The sequence below is a fragment of the Phascolarctos cinereus genome, unplaced genomic scaffold (assembly GCF_003287225.1).
Source record: "Phascolarctos cinereus isolate Bilbo 61053 unplaced genomic scaffold, phaCin_HiC Scaffold_4;HRSCAF=312, whole genome shotgun sequence".
NCBI lineage: Eukaryota > Metazoa > Chordata > Mammalia > Diprotodontia > Phascolarctidae > Phascolarctos > Phascolarctos cinereus.
This window is the reverse complement of record NW_027555847.1, coordinates 143,358,170-143,377,014: the sequence shown is the minus strand read 5'-3', so window position 1 is coordinate 143,377,014 and position 18,845 is coordinate 143,358,170. Positions and strand designations below refer to the sequence as shown.

The window sequence follows — 18,845 nt, the reverse complement described above, 5'->3', positions numbered from 1 at the left end:
GTGGCCTCTAACTGTAGTGGAAATCTAGTGTGCAGGGAGGAGACAGTTGAGTTAATTTTAAGTTCTCTTAAGAATTCAACTTTCTCAGAGCAGCTAGGTGGTGCAGTGGACACAGCACTGGCCCTACAGTCAGGAGGACCTGAGTTCAAATCCAGCCTCAGACACTTGACAATTACTAGCTGTGTGACCTTGGGCAAGTCCTAAACTCCATTGCCTAGCAAAAATAAATTTAAAAACTTCAACTTTGTCTGCCTCTCTATTAGCTAATGGGCTAATTTTTTAGTCAATTGAGAAGTAGATGTTTGAAATGGCAATCATATGCCTTCATTTATTAGACCTTAAGGGTAGTCAAATGACAGAGGACCATCAAGGATTTTAAAAGAGGTTAATGTTAACCTTCCTCTGGTCTGACCTGTCATTCGGTATTCTCAAATCATTCCTTTCAAAAACTATACTTTCTGCCCATTCCATTCCTGCTGCCTCTGCTTAAATCAAGATCTTCACACATAGGTGACTTTAAAAGGCAGACTTCTTGGCTTGCTTCTCTATCTATTCTAATCCATTTTACATGCTGCTTCCAGGACAGTCTTAGTAAAACAGCATATACCTATCCAAACTTAGTTTTCACTGCTCCCCAGTGCACATCCCTGTATCAGGCTGGTTTTCTTTTTGTTCCAACCCTCCTCAATGCCCTTCCTCACATTTTTATTCCTTAACCTATTCAAGACCTACTCATTCTACAAGGTTTATCAGAATTCTCACCTCTCCCAAGAAGGGACTGCCGCTGCTATTCTAACCCACAGACTTTATCTCTGAACTCCAATACAATAATGTTTTGTATTGTTTAGTGGACTCATGGGAGCACAGAAAATACTTGAGTGATTAATGAATCAGATAGTACATTACAGTTGGTGAAGTCTTCCTGGAGGATATTTCTGTTGTTTGTCTTTTAAAGATCCTACTGACTACTTGGAAACCTCTACAACCTCAAGATCTGCACTTTGAGATAGATCAGTCTATAAAATGTTTAATGAGAAATGTGGTGTGGACTGTTCAAAGAAGGAAGTAAAAGACTCTTGCTCTTGAAAAAGCTTATGAAAAGCTCACTGGCCTGACAAGTATAGATACAACATAGCAATATGGGTAGTTCAAGGCATAAAAATAACAAATACATATAAATAGCTGCTCCCACTTAGGGTTATAGGATCATAGATTGAGAGTTGGAAGGGACCTCAGAAATCATCTAGTTCAACTTTCATTTTATAGATGAGACTAAGGCCTAGAGATTTGAAGTAACTTGCCCAAAGTAACAAAGGTAGGTAAGTATCAGAGCTGAGATTTGAACCAGGGATCTCTGGCTCCAAATTGTATTGCACCATAGTGATGAGTCAGAATCCCATTTGCCATTGTGAAAAATATAGAGCTTTTAGGGAACTTGTGAATTCAGAAGTAGAAGAAGAAGCTGTGAAAAGCAAAACAGCTTAGAGCAGGTATACTTAGCTTTGTGTGCCAGAAGCTTACGGACCACTTCTCAGAATAATGTTTGTAAATACATTGGATTACAAGGGAAACCAATTGGATTGAAATTAAGATGTAATTTTTTCCTCATCAAAATTCAAGAGCTACTTGGCTTAGAAGAATAGGCCCTGGCAGGCACAGGAATGTGGAAGTCGTGGTAGTCCTGGCCTACTTATATGGTAGCCTCAGTTCTCTCAATTCTCCCTCCCCACAAATAGCTACCCATTACTGCTTTTTTCACTTTGCTATGCTGCCTGAATACCTACCAATTAATATGTCTAAAAGTATCCTTTTGTATGAAAAAAACAAGCCTCTGGAAGGTAACTAAAGGCCCCTGACTGAACTTAGGGAAGTATTAGTATCACAGATTAGATATATTCTAGGTAAAATAAATATCTATACCCTGACTATGTTCTACACCCAAGAACATAGTTTCTCCTGAAAAATACACCCGAAATTCCAAAACTCTGACTTACAAACAAGCTCTTGGAACACGTTACTTGTAAATTAGAGGTCTGCCTTTATAAATAACTATGATTCTAAATGACAAGGAACACAGACAGGCAAGTACTTTAGGATATTACTAGAGGGAAAGATAAACTGTGGGGCAGAATGCTCAGTGTAGTTTCCTGAAGGAGGCAGACCTTGAAGCATGGGCAGAATTTGGACAGGTAGAGAGGAGAAGGTATTCTAGATGTGGGAAAGATATAAACCAAGAGTGGGGAATTTGCGGTCTTGAGGCCACATGTGGCCCTCTAGGTCCACAAGTGCAGCCCTTTGAATCCAAACTTCACAGGACAAATTCTTTCATTAAGGGGATTTATACTATAAACAAAACTGTAGAATAAGCAATGTGTTGGGGAAAGTGGATAGATTAGCCTGATTGGAGCAATTTCAGTCAATTCAGTTAGCATTTATTAAGTGCCTGCTCTGTGCTACACACTGTGTTAGGAAACAGCCTCAGCTCACAGGGACTTTTTGCATTCTATTAAGGGATATGTATACAACAAACAAAGTGACTGGGGCAAAAGAACCAACAATTAGGTTCATGTAGGAGTTGACATTTAAAGCAGAGAATTCAAACTGGGAAGTACTGTAGTCAGAAATAAAGTGGGATAGGATGGGTTAGGGCCACATTTATGAATAAATTGGCAGTGGTGTAATGAATACATTAAAAGTAAAAGATTAGAGGAAAAACTTGCTATATAGTCTAGGCGTGAGGTAAACTAAGGTTGTAGCAGTATGAATACATTACAAGAAAGAATGGATAGGACCTGAAAACTAATTTGTTATGGGGAACAAAAGGAGAGATGGAAATTTTAAGTCTGTATGACTGAAAAAAAGAGAAGTCCAAATCTAGGGTATGGAAAAATGGAAGGGGATTTTTTTTGAGGGGTAGATAGAAGAAAATTAATAAATTTTGTTTGGTTATGTTGGGTTTGAAGTGACAGAAAAGGATTTTTTAGGTAGGAATGTTGGATTTTTAGTATTAGAATTTGGCAAAAAAAAAAAAAACCCAGACCCCCCCAACACTGTCAGAACTAAAGATTTGAGGGTTATTGGTGCAGAGGAGATAGTTGAAGCAGTTTACCCATGTAAAAAGGGAAGGGTTGATCAAATTGAAGAGAAGGGCATTCCAGAAGGCAACGTGGAATTATGGAAAGAGACTAGGAGCTCTTTTCTGAGCTTGCTATTAAAATACAGGTGAATAATACTATGAAATAAGTAGTTCAATACTATCCCTATTTTGAAGAAGTGAAAATTGGGACTTAGTGGAAATGACTTGCTCAAGGTCACACAAGTATGAAAAGTCAGAGCTGGGACTCAAAGTCAGGTCTTCTGACTTAAAGTTCAGTGTTCTTCACAAAATTATTCTGCCTCTAATAACCTGTGTGTCCATGAGCAAGCCACTCTACATCTATGAGGATAAAATGAGGATCTCCATCTCTAAAATTATGAGTTGATGGGAAGTAAGGCCAAAACTGTGAGAAACTGCTCATTTGGGCCAGGTAAAGATAAATTTGTTCTTAAGGATAAAAACTTGTTTTCTCTAATGTTTGGTCAGAATGTTGAGCATCAGAAAAACGGAAAGAACTGAGGCCCTGTTAGGGCAGATAAAATAAAGTCATCATGGTAGGGCAGCCAATTTTATTGAACAATTGCTTTGCCAATAAGTATCAAGCAAAAGTGATGAAGTTTTTATAATTCTCCTTAAAGGAAGACCAGGTAAATTTCAACTACAGTTGAATCTAGTGGTTCATCATCTAGAGTACCTGCTGGGATATCTGGGAGCTTACAGTTTGCTTGAAAAATCATATATATCTGGTATTAAATCAGATACATGATAAAATGAGCTCTAAATGTTTGAAGCTTATCTGATAAAATCCCAACTATAAAAGTCAAGATGTTAGGAGAATAAATCTTAGAGCAAGGATTGAAGGGCTTAGAAAAGTTACTATTAACAGGCTTTCTAGTGATAAAATCCTCTTATCATGAAGTTAGTATAAAAAAATAGGCATTAGAAATGGACAGGGCATCATTTGTCCCAGATGCAAGAAGCCAACTTCTAAGTGCCATATGAGTAACTGGCATATCACAGTTTAATCATCTAGCATGAGAAACAGACAGGTGATGCTTTGTGGAGTGACAGTGCCTGTACCTCAATCCAAAACTTCAGGACTAATAGCGAGTTTGGTCTAGTTTAAGGGAAACAACTCCTAAATAGCTTATTTTAAAAATCAAGTCTAAAAGGAGGTTTACTTTCATTCTTCTGACTTTGTCATTTGCTGTCCCTTACTTCATCCCAGCTAAGAATGTCTTTCCCAATGAGATTTGGCTGTGAAGCAAAGACTATACACTTATTGACTAAAGGGGATTTCCAAGTTGGAAGATAATTCCAATTTTAGATTAAGGGAGAGTGCTTTGGAGTAGAGGATAGAGTGGTCTGCTGGTCCTAAGCAAATTACTATCTCTGACAATTTTGAAGTTTCCTAAATTTAGAATCATTGACTATTAGGGCTACCAGGGACCTTGTGGGAAGGTAGGTAGCTTAGGTTCAACTCTGGCCCTAGGGAATCAAAAAAAGGAGGAAGGAAAAAGGAAGTATAGTTTTAACACTTCCCACTGTGACTAAATGTTGCCCTTAGAATATGGTAGCGACTAAACATTTTCTGAAATTCTGGTTAGTGTAAGTAGGTACCTTATGGGAGGATTTTTATCCATCTTTGGAAAATCTAAAAACTTCAAATACTCTTGTATTGGGAAAACCTATTATTCCTAGGAATTTTTATTAAATACGTTGTTCAAAAATGCTTCACAGAAGACCGCTACAATATCCTAATTTTATATTCTCCCTTGAAGTGACAGAACAGGAAGTCATTGGTGAGAACATAGATGTTCATATTATTAGCATAAAATATTATGAGTAATGTAAACTAGAACATAGCATACCTCTACTTGATAAATTAAATCCTGAGCACTCTTCAACAGCCCTTCCCCCCTGAAATAAACAACATTAATTTAAAAAAAGAGAAAAATTACTATATGGAGATTGATCTATTTTATACATTATGAATGCTCTCAATTATTAAGTATGAATTGAAACCTCTAATTTATTAAAATCTTAATGAATCAAGCAACAGAATTCTTGTGGTTACTTACTCCATTCTACTATTAACCATATAGTAAGTGTACATTTTACATGAAAAAATCAGTGTAAACTAAATTATACCCGAGTTTTACATATCATACCTGTACCTTTCAAAAACTTATATGCTTTTATTTAAAAAAAACAAAAACCAAAACCGTAGTATACAGAATACTAGACAAGTGGCAAAATTTCTGAACTCTGAAGAGGAGGGATATGGGTAATTAGCATTTTCATGATAACTGAATTCCTGCTTGAGTACTCCAAACAGATTCAAACTCAGGGCAGCTTGTCCTTTCCCTGGGGCTTAGGAGTATTGGTAGGACAGGGCTAATTGTCAAAGGCTGGTGAACATCTCATGGCTAGGAAAAGTGGAAAGCCAACGATAAATAAAGCCAGCCTCAAGGAAGAAAAATAGTGAGATGTAGCCAGAGAAGCAAGAAATTAGATAGCACCTTTCAAATAATTAAACTGCTGTTTAAGAACCTTATACAGAGAATAACCTAGAGAGCAAATTCTGTTTCTTTTAGAGTCTGGCAGCTTAATTGCAAAGGGCATCTTAGTCTAGCAAGAAACAGTAGGAAGCCTACCTTAAATAATACTTGTTTAGCCACCCCATTACTGAGTCCCTAACCAATTAAACAGGAATAGATAGTATCCAGACAATTTATCAAAGTAGTCAGCCATGAGAAATGTCAAAGAATAGGACTGAAGCTCTTGCGTCAAGCAAGTATAGAGAACACAGGTAATTTTGCAGTGGATGTACTCACAGATTTAGGATTTAGATAGGACCTTACTTTGGTCATCTGGTACTACCACATAATTTTACATTTGTTGAAACTAAGGCCAGGAGAGGTTTTGTGGGGGGTTTTGAGTACTAAATACACTTATGCATGCACAAAATGCAAATCGGTCTTTTTCCTAGAGTTTAAGCTGGATGAATGTAACTGTACACTTTAAATTATCAGGGAGGATCAACTCTTCCTTTAAAAAGTGAAAGGAAAGCTTTGAAATAGGAACAAAGGAAAAAAAGAATCCTAATTCATGTTAGGTTGTAAGAGGATAAAAAGAATATGACACATAAAGAGAAGAAAGAAAGACCCTTGATTTAGAACTAAATATAAGACATAAAACTCTTCCCTTGGAAGAGGGAGCTAAATGCTGGTAGGAGGAAACAACTTTTTGTGCTTCAAGGAATTAACTGGTGAGAAGGATGAGAAGAGGAGACAAGTGACAGTGGCCACTAACGCCCTACTAAGGGATGCTGATGAACAGTAGAGAAGTTTGTTGTTTTCCCAGGAAGTGTGTCTGGGATCTGTCAGAGAGCCTCCTGAAATCTGGCAAACCTTTTGACACTACCCACTCTGTGGTGGCAAGTGGTACCACTAGGAGCACACTAAAATATATGTGTGTGTGTATATATATATATATATATATATATATATATATACATATATATATATATGTATATATATATATGTATATATATATATATATATATACATATTTCTAATGATTTTTAAATCCTGGGTAAAAAAAAATGAAGGTTCTGAAGGTATAAGTGTTGTTTTTACCACTACTGACAATTGAAGGTACAGGTTCAAAAGAGAAAGGCAGCCTTGGGAAATGAAATGCAGACTAAAAAGCTGGTGTGAGAAAATAGGATTTCAGTTTTATACCTTCATTTAAAATACAGGACAATGTGCTCTTGACCAGGGATGGAGTACACCTAATAAGAGCCAGTAAAAATGTATTTTCGCAGTCTTGCAAATCTGATAAAGGGATCTTTAAACTGAAAATACAGTGGAGGGAGAAAACTGTCCATACATATTTGTCAAGTCAGATACCACAGAGAATCTTAGGTGTAATATAAGAGTAATTGCAGAAGAGAGGACCAGTAATTCATAGTAAGCATTAAATAAAAAGAGAATTAGCACTAAACTCATGGCTTCAGATGTCTATCTATAAACACACAGACAATGGGTAACAAAAAGGGTAAATTAGAGATCCTAATCAAAGGAAGCAAATTTGACCTCAAAGGTATCACTGAACCTTGATGGGATGAGATTCATGGCTAAAAATGGCTATGTGAGAAGTATACTTTATTCAAAAGGAACAGAACAGATTGGAATCACAGTGTACATTAAGAATATATATTCATGTGAAGACATTCGAGGGAAGCACAGTACTGGCCAAATGGCTGAAGAGCAATAGGAGAACGTGAATCTGTAGGTACTAGCTGATAATCATGGAAGCAAGACAGATGAAGTCCCTTTACCAGCTGGTACTTCTGTTAAGAGGCTATAACAGTCAGTGGAAGAAATACTTGGGCACTAGTGACATAATCTCACTGTCTATCTCAGCCTTAACTAAGACAAGAAACTGAAATGTGGAAGCTGTGGGATTTTGCAGGCAAAAAAAATCTGGGTAAGAACATGGAGATGCAGGTAATTTTCTACCTACAGTTTCAGACTTATTAACTTGTTATGTAAGTGTGATCCTCCAGGACCTCCCTAGCAAAAATTGACATTGTATGTGTATTCCTATTACCTCAAGTTATCATTGTGTGTCTTTCTGTCCTTCACTATTAAACTTCTAGGAAATAATCTATAATTACTGCATCTGCTTCCTCATCACTCAATCCTAATCTTCTGTAAATTGTCTTCTGCCCCCTCTGTTTACTGAATCAGATATCATGAAGATTACTTTATAATTCCCAAATCCAAAGGCCATTTCTTAGTCTTCATTCTTTTCGACCATTTAATACTGATAGTCACCTGCCAAATCTGCTCTTTCTCTCAGCATCCCTATTACTGTTGACAGCAGCATAATCTTTTGTCATAGGGATCAAAATCTCAGTCATCTTTGATTGTCCTCTCCTCCTACACCCCACATCTGATCAGTTTTGCTTCTCACCACACTGGTACAAACTCTCATTTACCTTTTACTGAGATTATGATGATTGTCTCCCAGCATCTTCCCTTAATTTATCCTGCACGCAGCTGCCAAAATAATCTTCTGAAGGCACAAATATGACTCCTTTCTTTAAAAAACTTTAGCAGTTGCTCCTAATCTCATAAATATTAACTCATTAACTTTATATTCAAGGGACTCCCTCACATTATTCCATTTAGGACTATCTGTTCCAATCAATCTGTACAGTCAAGCTATTCTCACATCTTCTCATACCACCATATATTCATGGGGGCTATTGCCAATGCCTGAAATATAATCCCTCCAGTTCTTTGCTTTTCTTTCTACAAAAATTAGTGCTATATCTTCATTAAACCTTTCCTTATCCCCCAGCTGAAAGTGATCTGTCCTTTTTCAAATTTTCACACAGTATTTTGTACTAATCTCTTCTTTGCCCTTATCCTTAACATATTCTATCTTATTTGGATATGTGTCATAGTCCTGGATATAAATTTTAAAAACAGATAATCTGTTTTTTCAAATGTGTATTTTCATGCACAGGTGGCCTCAGGTGGCTATGTGGCACAGTGGAGAGTGCTGGGCCCTGGAGTCAGAAACACCTGAATTCAAATCCTACCACAGCCACTTACTACCTGTGTGACCTTAAGGCCACCCATACAGATCAAATATGACTAATCATAATCTCTGTTTGCCTCAGTTTCCTCAAATGTAAAATGGGAATAACAATAAACACCTACTTTGCAGGGTTATTGTGAGGTACACAGTTGGCATTATAGAAATACTTATTTCCCTATTTCCTTGCCCTCATGCCGAGCCAGTCTCTTGTACATTGAAAGCACCTAAGAAATGTTTGTTAAACTCTACAGTGGTCCTGGGAGGATTGAGACCTGCTGTGCTGTACCTCACTGCACCTTAAATCTTTACTAGCTAAAATGTACATATTCTACATATTCTTTGATCTAGAGATTCCAAGTAGGGCATTAACAAAAATAAAAGCTCTATTTACACCAAAATATCTATATCAGCACTTTTTGTGGTCATAAAGACCAAAAAACAAAGTAGATGCCCACTTTTACTCTCATTTATTAGGAAGGAAGGGTTCCTAGGAAGAATGGAAGAAATCTAGGCAGGAAGACAGAGAGAGGTTCGGAAGGGGTAAATGAGAATCAAATTCAATATCAAAAGGTTTCCAAGAAGAAGAATGTAGGGAACTGATGAAAAAAGTTCTACACCACTGAAAATATAAAACAAATTTGAAATTCCTCTTATGGAGAGTTATCATAGAAAATATCCCATATTCCTAAGAACACTAAGGAGGACACATGGGCAGTGTCAGGTGAAAAGAATCCTGCTCGGACTTAGATATAAAGGCTGATACCATAAGTAAACTGGGAGAACAAGGAATAGTTTACCTATCAGATCTATGGAGAACAGAAGAATTCATGACCAAACAGGAGATAGAGAACATTATAAAAAGCAAAATGGATAATTTTGATTACATTAAATTGAAAAGTTTTTGCACAAACAAAGCCAATGCAACTAAGATTAGAAGGAAGGTAGAAAATTGGGAAAGAATTTTTACAACCAGCCTTTCTGATAAAGGCCTCATTTCTAAAATATATAGAGAATTAAGACAAATTTATAAGAACACAAGCCATTCCCCAATTGATAAATGGTCAAAGGATATGAACAGACAGTTCTCAGATGAAGAAACTAAAGCCATCTATAGTCATATGAAAAAATGCTCTAAATCGTTATTGATTAGAGATTTGCAAAGCAAAATAACTCTGAGGTACCACATCACACCTATCAAATTGGCCAACATGACAAAACAGGAAAATGATAAATGTTGGAGAGGATGTGGGAAAATTGGAACGCTAATACGTTGTTGGTGGAGTTGTGAAATGATCCAACCATTTTGGAGAACAATTTTGAACTATGCCCAAAGGGCTACAAAAATGTGCACACCCTTTGATCCAGCAATAGCACTTCTAGGGCTATATCCCAAAGAGATCAAAGAAATGGGAAAAGGACCCATATGTACAAAAATATACATAGCAGCTCTTTTTGTGGTGGCAAAGAATTGGAAATTGAGAGGATGCCCATCAACTGGGGAATGGCTGAGCAAGTTGTGGTATATGAATGTAATGCAATACCATTGTGCTGTAAGAAATGATGAACAGGCTGACTTCAGAAAAACCTGGAAAGACTTATATGGTCTGATGCTGAGTGAAGTGAGCAGAACCAAGAGGACTTTGTACACAATAACAGCCACGTTATGCAATGACTAAGATTGTTAAACTGAACCTTTCTCAGCATTATGAGGATCTAAGACATTTCCAGAGGCCTCGGGATGGATAAGGCTGTTCACATTCAAAGAAAGAACCATGGAAGTCGAATCGCTATCACTTATTTTTACCTTCTGTTGAGTTTTGTTTCCTCTTTCTGATGGTTCCTCGTATTGGTTTTAATTTTCACTTACAACTTCACTAATGTGAAAATATGTTTAATGGGTATGTAAATGTAAAGCCTATATCAGATTGTGCGCCGTCTTGGGGAGGGTGGGGGGGAGGAAAAGGGAGAAAAATTTTCAACTCAAAAGGATATGGAAAAAATAAAAAAATTAAAAAAAACCAAGGAAAAAAAAAAGAAAAGAATCCTGCTCCTTTTCCCAAGAGGAGCTGTCTTTATGATGGCTGACAACTTTCTACTAAGGCATGTGGGAGACCTGACACAGCAAACTGGAAGATGTCTTCCTGGCATATGTATCAAAGGCATAAAAGACAGCTGACTCAACAGACTCACAATTGCTATTCACTTCTGTTGATTTACATGGGAATGAATGACACCTTCAGAAAAAACAAAACAAAACAAACCCCTGTAACATATATATCGAATGCCTCTGAAATCCTAGGTAAAACTTGAGAGCATATTGTGAGTTTACTTGGTCTACCATTTGAAAGTCAGGCCTCTAAGAGAGAAAAATATATGGTAAGTGAAGAAATGGTTACAAAAACACTATTGAACAGAATTTTATCTTTCTGGACTAAATGCTGGAATGATGGTCTTCTAGGAAAGAGTGGAGCCCCACAAAGGCTAGGAATAATGTGTTTTATAGGAGTCTTATTGCCTAGTCAAAAGGACTCTATACTAACATTTCAAGAATAAAACTGTCAAGATAAAATTGAAAAATAATTAAAAGTCCACAAGTATGACACAGAAAGGAACATTTTATAAGATGAGGTTCATGTAAGAGGAAAGTGGGCTGAGAAAAATACTATAACATTAGATGCTTATACATTGCTATATCTCAAGGATACCAAACAAAATTGAAATTTTAACACAAGGAGGTAATTAAGACTTCGTAGAAGAATCACTGACACTTGGGAGACTCTCTACTGCAATATGGAATATATTATTTTGAGCAAATATGTAACTTTCTATTTCAAAATAAATATATCTAATAGGAAAGGGAAATAGTATTATATGTTAAAAAGGTATATGGACATTAGAATACAAATAAAAAGTCCTTTAACATATGGCTCTACCCTTTCCAACTTTATTATTTTACACTCCTGCACATATTCTTCAGTTTAGTCAAACTGCCCTTACTGTTGTTCCTCACAGAAGCTCTTTGCCTGCGTACAGGCTGTCCTTGATGTCCCCAATGCACTCACTCCTCACTTCTTCCTCAAAAAATTCCTGGTTTGTTTCAAAGCTCCTTTGTTTCAAATGCTACCTCCTACCTGATCCCTTTCCTGATCCTCTCAGCTACTAATGCTCCCCCTCACCTCAAATCACCTAGTGTTTATTTTGTATATACTTATATATATATATGTATACACATATATACACGCACACACATATATAATATATATACATATATATATTATATACACATATATACATATATACATAATATATATACATATATAATATACATACATACATATATATATATATATATATATATATATATATATATATATATATATATGTACACATATATACTGGTCATCTCCCTCAATCAAACACAAGCTTAATAAAAGTCAAAACTTTCATTTTTGTATTTTCATCTCTAGAGCCTAACACATAACAGGAGTTTGTGGACAATCCAAATTGTTGATGGATTGGTTATGAAAACCAATAAATCTGAAGAGCTAAAGTAGAGAGAGAAGGCAAAGTGATATCTTTGTGGGAATATAGTGTAGACAATCCATCTGGATAGAGGATAGGGAAGATGCTTTCCTAAAAATTATGAAACAAGCAGGGAAAAAAGTCAGATGTAAAATTTCAACTGCTCTAAAGTAGAGCAGCAGATTTACTCTGCTGATTTCATTTTTTAGAAGGGAGAGGAAGCTGTTGGGGAAGCTACTTGCTTTCTTAATTTCTACCAAAATGAAACATTGATTACATGGAAGGTGAAAAATAACAGGATTGAATGACCATGTCATGTTGGAGTTTGTAATACAAAGGAAAGGAACTTAGGCATAGTCCAACCTGCACACTAGAATTTAAGAAAGCTGCATTAGAATGAAAGGATAGGGGGCAGCTAAGTGGCACAGTGGATAGAGCACCGGCCTTGAAGTCAGGAGGACCTGAGTTCAAATCTGGCCTCAGACCAAACACTTGACACTTACTAGCTGTGTGACCCTGGGCAAGTCACTTAACCCCAATTGCCTGGAAAAAAAAAATGAAAAGACAGTTATGATTCCATGGCCAAGGACTCTAAAGGGAATGAAGGCATTAAGATGGAGGCAGAATTCTTAAGGACAAAATTCTGTTTATGTAATTGTGAGTAAACGTGATAAAAACAAAAGAAGCATCTAAAGAAACTAATGTGGTTGCACAAGAAGCTCTCTGATGAAATTAGATTTTATAAATATACATGAGCTGAGAAGACATAACCAAAGACAAATGCAAAAGAGTGGGAGGAACCTGTCAGAAAGCCTTGTTACAAAAGCTAAAGACAACAAGTCTTTTTAAAAGTGATATCCAGAATAAGAAGAAAACAATGGGCAGGGAAGTGAAGAACCACCTAGGGGATATGGTATAATTTTAACAATCAATCAACAAGCACTTATTAAGCATCTGTTGTGCGCTAGGTACTGGGAATACAAAGAATGAAATCCCTACTTGAAATGAGCTTACTTTCTTATCACAGAATAAAGAACATTATAACTCACTCTTGTTTTTTTCCATTGAGTGAAAGGATGTTTAAACTGGAAAGGGGAGAACAAACATGAAGAGGGGCTTGAAACCTAAGATGGTGGACAGATGGTAAGAGAATACCTGTTTTTTTAAATGAATTCAAGTCTTTAGGTCCAGGTTAATTACATCTTAGGGTACTATAGAGACTTGCAGAAATGATCTAAGAACTACTGTGGATAATTTTTGAGAAATCATGAAGTACCAGATGACTAAAGATGAATTAATTTTTCCTGAATGTGTAAGAAGGAAAAGAAAGGTATTGCTTAATATAGGTCCCAACGTAAATTCTAGAATACACTATTAGTATAACAGCACATACAAAAAGTAGGTACGCAGAAGAGAAATGCAAGGTAGATACACTGATCATTATACTGTCAGAAATATAAGACCCCAGAAGTATAAGACCTGTACTTACATATTTAATAAATTTATTTCACCAGAATTGGATAGTTTTGGGATATGAATATTGGATAATATTCACAGGATTCATTGGATAACAACTGGAATACTGGATAATATTCAGTTCACCAGCCCTTATATACTCCTGCTTAATGGCTGGCTGTATTCATAGAACACTTAAAAGTTTTCTCTTTCACTTAAGTAAATTTTAATTACTAGGTTTTGATGTTGACTTTCACATGATAGATAATAAATAATCATTAGCAATTTAATATTCACATTTTCTTAACATGGAAGATATTGATCGGATTTTGGACATCAAAATAGTATTTACCTAGTAAATAAGTATATGGAATAGGCCATACTGGACATGTTCTGCCCATGTCGAACAATTTCATTCTCCTGGTTCTTCCATTTTTCTATTTCACAGTCTACATCTGATGTAAGTAAACGAAGCTTAAGTCCAAGTTTTGCTATCTTTGCTTGTTCCTATAAATTAAAAATTTTAACTTTTTGGTCATTATTGACTTTTAAAAAACCTTCAAGTAGTATAAAATACAATACAATTCAATAGGAAATGGTCTTACCTCAGAATCAAGTTTGGTTGGCTTAAATGGCTTCAGGTTTGCATTATTCTTCTGTTGTAATTTTTAAAAAATTTAAAAATTATACATTTGATCAAAAGAAATATAGTAGTCAATAAAAACATAAACTAAATTCATTCTTTAAAACAAGGTATTTGCAATAAGTTTTTAATATTTGAACTAAGACTATGAAATGATTGCTATTATGAAATAAGTCAGACCTATAACATTTTATATGCAATTCATGTTTTCCTCATTTTTATGAATTTGGAATTCAGTTTATTAAATATTTCTCCAAATCTAAAAGCTTACCTTCATTTAGTAAGTTAGATTTCAATGGGATACCTTTCCTAATCCCATTTTCTAAATTTTGTAGAGGATTACACTTGTATTAAGGAACTCGGATTTTCTAATAATAAATTTAAACAAAAATTAAGGTAACATGCAAATTTATGAAAGCAATATATTCCAAAAACTCATTTCTAAGTTAATTGTTTGGAATTTTAAAAACATATTTTATAGAACAAATGGGGAAGAGGATTCCAGGATAGCCCACAAGAGCCTACTTAACCCACAGTGTACCCAAAATATATTTTGGCCTCCCTAAAAATCTTATTTTGAAGCCTTGTTGTGATGTGGAGATGACTCTGTGTTCTTGAAGGTTATACCAGCAGAGCATATGCTTTGCCAGGTCCTAACAAGTTGGAAAAGCTTTAAGTGTGGGCCCAGTGATAGAGTACTGTAGGCCTGTTTTACTGGAGCCTGCCTATCTAGGTTCAAAAAGACTCACTACCAGACTTGATTTTTTTTTTTTTACTAAAGCAACTCTTGAAGATAGTCTATTAACTATAGGGAGGCTGATACTTATGTCAGTAAAGCAAGTTCCTATACCACTAAAATTAAAGATTTTTGAAACACTGAAGTATCTTAAGTATATAGATTTATAGAAATTAATTACTATATAGCAAAATGTTTCTAGGAGAAAATGAATTAAGAGTTCCAGCTTGGAATACCAGGAACCTACTAACTTCTCCCCAAAAGACTGTATCTTCTAGGTAATGGGAACAAAGACTCAGCCACTGGTCGTGGCATCTATGATCTGGGCCAACGGTCTCAGAAAGGGTAAGAGCTGGGAGAGGCCCCAGGTGTTCAAGGGATGGAGAACTGTTGGTACAGACCCTCAGAAACACTTTTTGATCTCAGGTTGACTCATGGTTACATCTTTGAGTAAGTAATGTAACCTCTCTGGGTCTTAGTTTCTGTAAGATGAGGGAGCTGGGCTAGGTGATTTTTAAGGTAACTTCTAGCTCTAACATTTTATGTGTCTATGATTCTGTTTTATGGAAGGGAAGGTAAAAGACTGCATTATTCTATCATTTGGCAGTGGGCAAAAAGAATGTGACTGTGAGAAAAAATGGCTTGCAGCAGTGACATAGGTAGGTGTGGATAATGTGCTGACAAGTTAAGTGACTTGCCCAGGGTCACACAGCCAATATGTATCGGCAGGGTGGAGGGGTGGGGACCTGAAACCTGGCTTTCTTGGCTTCAAGGCTGATTTTCTATATTGAGATATTAAAAGGCAATTAATTGCCTAAGAAACTATAGCAAATGGGCTCAAATATTCAAAACTACTTTCCAACACTTACCACTGGCTTTGGAAGTGAAAGGTAGGCACGCTTCTCTCCTACAACCAATACATGTATTAGTAAACAAAGTTCACAAATATAATATTTCTCACTGTTATGCTTTTCACTATGTTAAATGTTATTACAGAAACTACTGAGGAATGCTTAAGTAGTAATGCTATATATATTCTATCAATCACATGCATTTAAAAACAAAGTTCTTTCATTTATGAACCTGGAAACTGAAAAGTTATGTAATTTCATGTTAAACTTATATTAGCCAATTACTTGAGATATATTCTGAGGGAGGAAATAAAATATTTCAAGTATATTCATCTTAATCTATAAGCAGTTTACATTTATTAAACAAAATTTGGCCAAAACAAAAACTGAAACAGATGATTCCCCTTAAAAGAGGCAAATGTGGATGGGTCATCAAAGTCCAAGCATTTTCAGTCACAATCTTACACTGGCTATATTGAAAGTTATGGTAATAGTTTGCCTGACTCCATATCCCCTCAATCATATTTAACTAGAAGTTGTAGGTTCAGCCTCTCCTCAGACTTGAGGACTAATACTTGTCCTAGAAAGAGGGAACATAAAGAATTATGTATGAGGAAGGTGGAATTATGTCACTAGTTCAGCATTAGGCAATGCTGTTGGTATTCTGATCTTGGTAACAGCACCTATCTCCCACTTCTCTTTACCCTTGTGGAAAGACTTACCTAAAAACTCACATCTTTGTTAGTTGCCTGTCCCTAGAATAAATTACCCTCTCTCCCCACTCCCCACTAGACTTTACTTAACCCTATGGGCTTGGATTCCTAGTCTTGACCTTATGAAGTCTGGCTTTTCCTACTACCATCTGAGCTCTTGTGTTGACAATGTAGTATCACTTTGACCCTTTCAACGAAAAGTATTCCTTTATATAAAACAAAATAGTTGCTGAGTTGCTGTTAGTATGTGTGTGTGTGTACGTGTATGACACATACACACACACACACACACACACACACACACACATTCCATTGTTCATGTGGTTTCAACCACACCAATATGCACATGACTCCCAAAATGGCTCTCCCGCTTACTCCTCAGCACTATGTAGGAGGCAGTTTGTACAAGATGCCTTGCAAATTTGGTATTTTTTTAGGTATTAAGTCATTTTCATCTTTACGTCATGTTTTGTTTTCCTGATAAGATAGTAAGTTCACTGAGGATTATTTATTTTACATCCTTAACAGTACCCAGTACAATGAACACTTAATACAATCCTACGAATGCAAATACTCTAACAAATGATGTATTAATATTCTGACTCAATGGCTCTACCTCCTCATCACCTAGTGCCTTCTAAGCTCCATATAATATGGCTCCTATCACTCTACTGAAACTGCTCTGTCAGTGTCAAAATTCTTGCCAAATCCAATGGTATTTTCTGTCTCCATTCTCTTTGGCTATTGATTGCCCCTCTGTTTTGAAAATTTTTCACAGCTTTCATGACACTATTCTGGCTCTCTTATTATGTCTCTACCGCTGATTCTTTGGCTCCTTTTATTTCTCATACCCCTAACTGTGGATATAACCTAAGGGTCATATCTTGACCTTCTGGCTCTTCTCTCTTTAACAACTATCAGCTTTGAACTATCACTTTTATCTATATTGAGTCCCTAACTTATATTTTCAATGCTGACCTCTAGTCTTGTGCTTCAAATGCCTTCAGAGAACTTCCTGTCCTCAATCTCAACACACAAAAAAAAATCAAGGCATTGTCTTCTTTTGTAAACTCTCTGCCCTTCCCAATTTTCCCATTCCTCATCAACTGCCTTACCTTTCTTCCTGTCACCCAGGCTCAAAATCTGGAAGCTATTTTCAACCCTCCCACTAATTCATCCCTTATATCTATTATCTTATATCTTCCTTTGTGGTATCTTTTGGATTCATTCCTTGCTTTCCATTATCACTGACAGCACCCTAGTCTGGTACCTTAATACCCAATAAAATCTCAGAGTTGTAAGGGAGCTCAGAAGTAATCTAGAACAATTCATTTATGAGTCAATAATCCTGCTTATAACATACTAATAGAAGAGCTCTAATAACAGAGAAATTACTACCTTATGAGACAATCCATTCTACTTCTGAGCAGCTCTGAGTGTTAGGAAATTTTTCCTTACATTGAGCCTAAACATGTTTTCCTATAACTTTTATCCATTGGTCTTAAGCAAAAAACAACAAAAACCCAGCTATTACCTGTTCCACACGGCCACCCTTAAAAAAATTTGTAAACAAATCATATTCCCTTAAGTTTCTTTCAGGATAAATATCTCCAGTTCCTTTAACTTAGCCAACAAGCATTTATTAAAGACTTATTGTAGTCATGATTTTGAGTCCTCTCATAATCTTTGTTGCCCTCTTCTGGGTATCTATTAGCTTTATATAGTCTCCCTAGGGGGCAGCTAGGTATCATAGTGGATAGAGCATGGGCCCTTCAGTCAGGAAGACCTGAGTTCAAATCCGGCCTTAGACCAAACACTCAACACTTGCTAACTGTGTGACTCTGGGCAAGTCACTTAACTCCAATTGCCAAAAAAAAAATTCTTCCTAAAATGTGGCACCCAGAAATATAAATGTGATCTGAACAGGGCTGAGTAAAATGGGGCTATTAACTCTCTGATACTAGACACTACACTTATTTAATGCAACTCATTCATTTGGGGAGGGAGACTAATACTTATTAAGCTTTCAGCATGTAAAAAAACCCCAGGCCTTTTTCATATTAACCACTGTCTGGTCATGTTTTCCCCACTATATATTTATACAGTTAATTTTTTGAGTCCACATTTAGTACTTTACATTTATCTTTATTAAATTTCATCTTATTAGATTTGGATCATCATTCAAATCTATTGATATAGTATGGGATCCCAA

General features: G+C 36.1%; 1 protein-coding gene across 2 annotated transcripts in view; it reads right to left on the bottom strand.

The window, feature by feature from the left end:
* CTNNAL1 (catenin alpha like 1) overlaps positions 1-18,845 on the bottom strand; it is a 100,737-nt gene that overhangs the window by 5,655 nt on the left and 76,237 nt on the right. For both annotated transcript variants that reach the window (XM_078152658.1, XM_020995689.2), the window contains 4 exons: positions 15,939-15,976; positions 14,296-14,346; positions 14,043-14,197; positions 4,969-5,017 (listed from right to left, as the gene is read on the bottom strand). In XM_078152658.1, the coding sequence (XP_078008784.1) occupies positions 4,969-5,017; positions 14,043-14,197; positions 14,296-14,346; positions 15,939-15,976 (293 nt within the window). The remainder of the gene's footprint in view (positions 1-4,968; positions 5,018-14,042; positions 14,198-14,295; positions 14,347-15,938; positions 15,977-18,845) is intronic.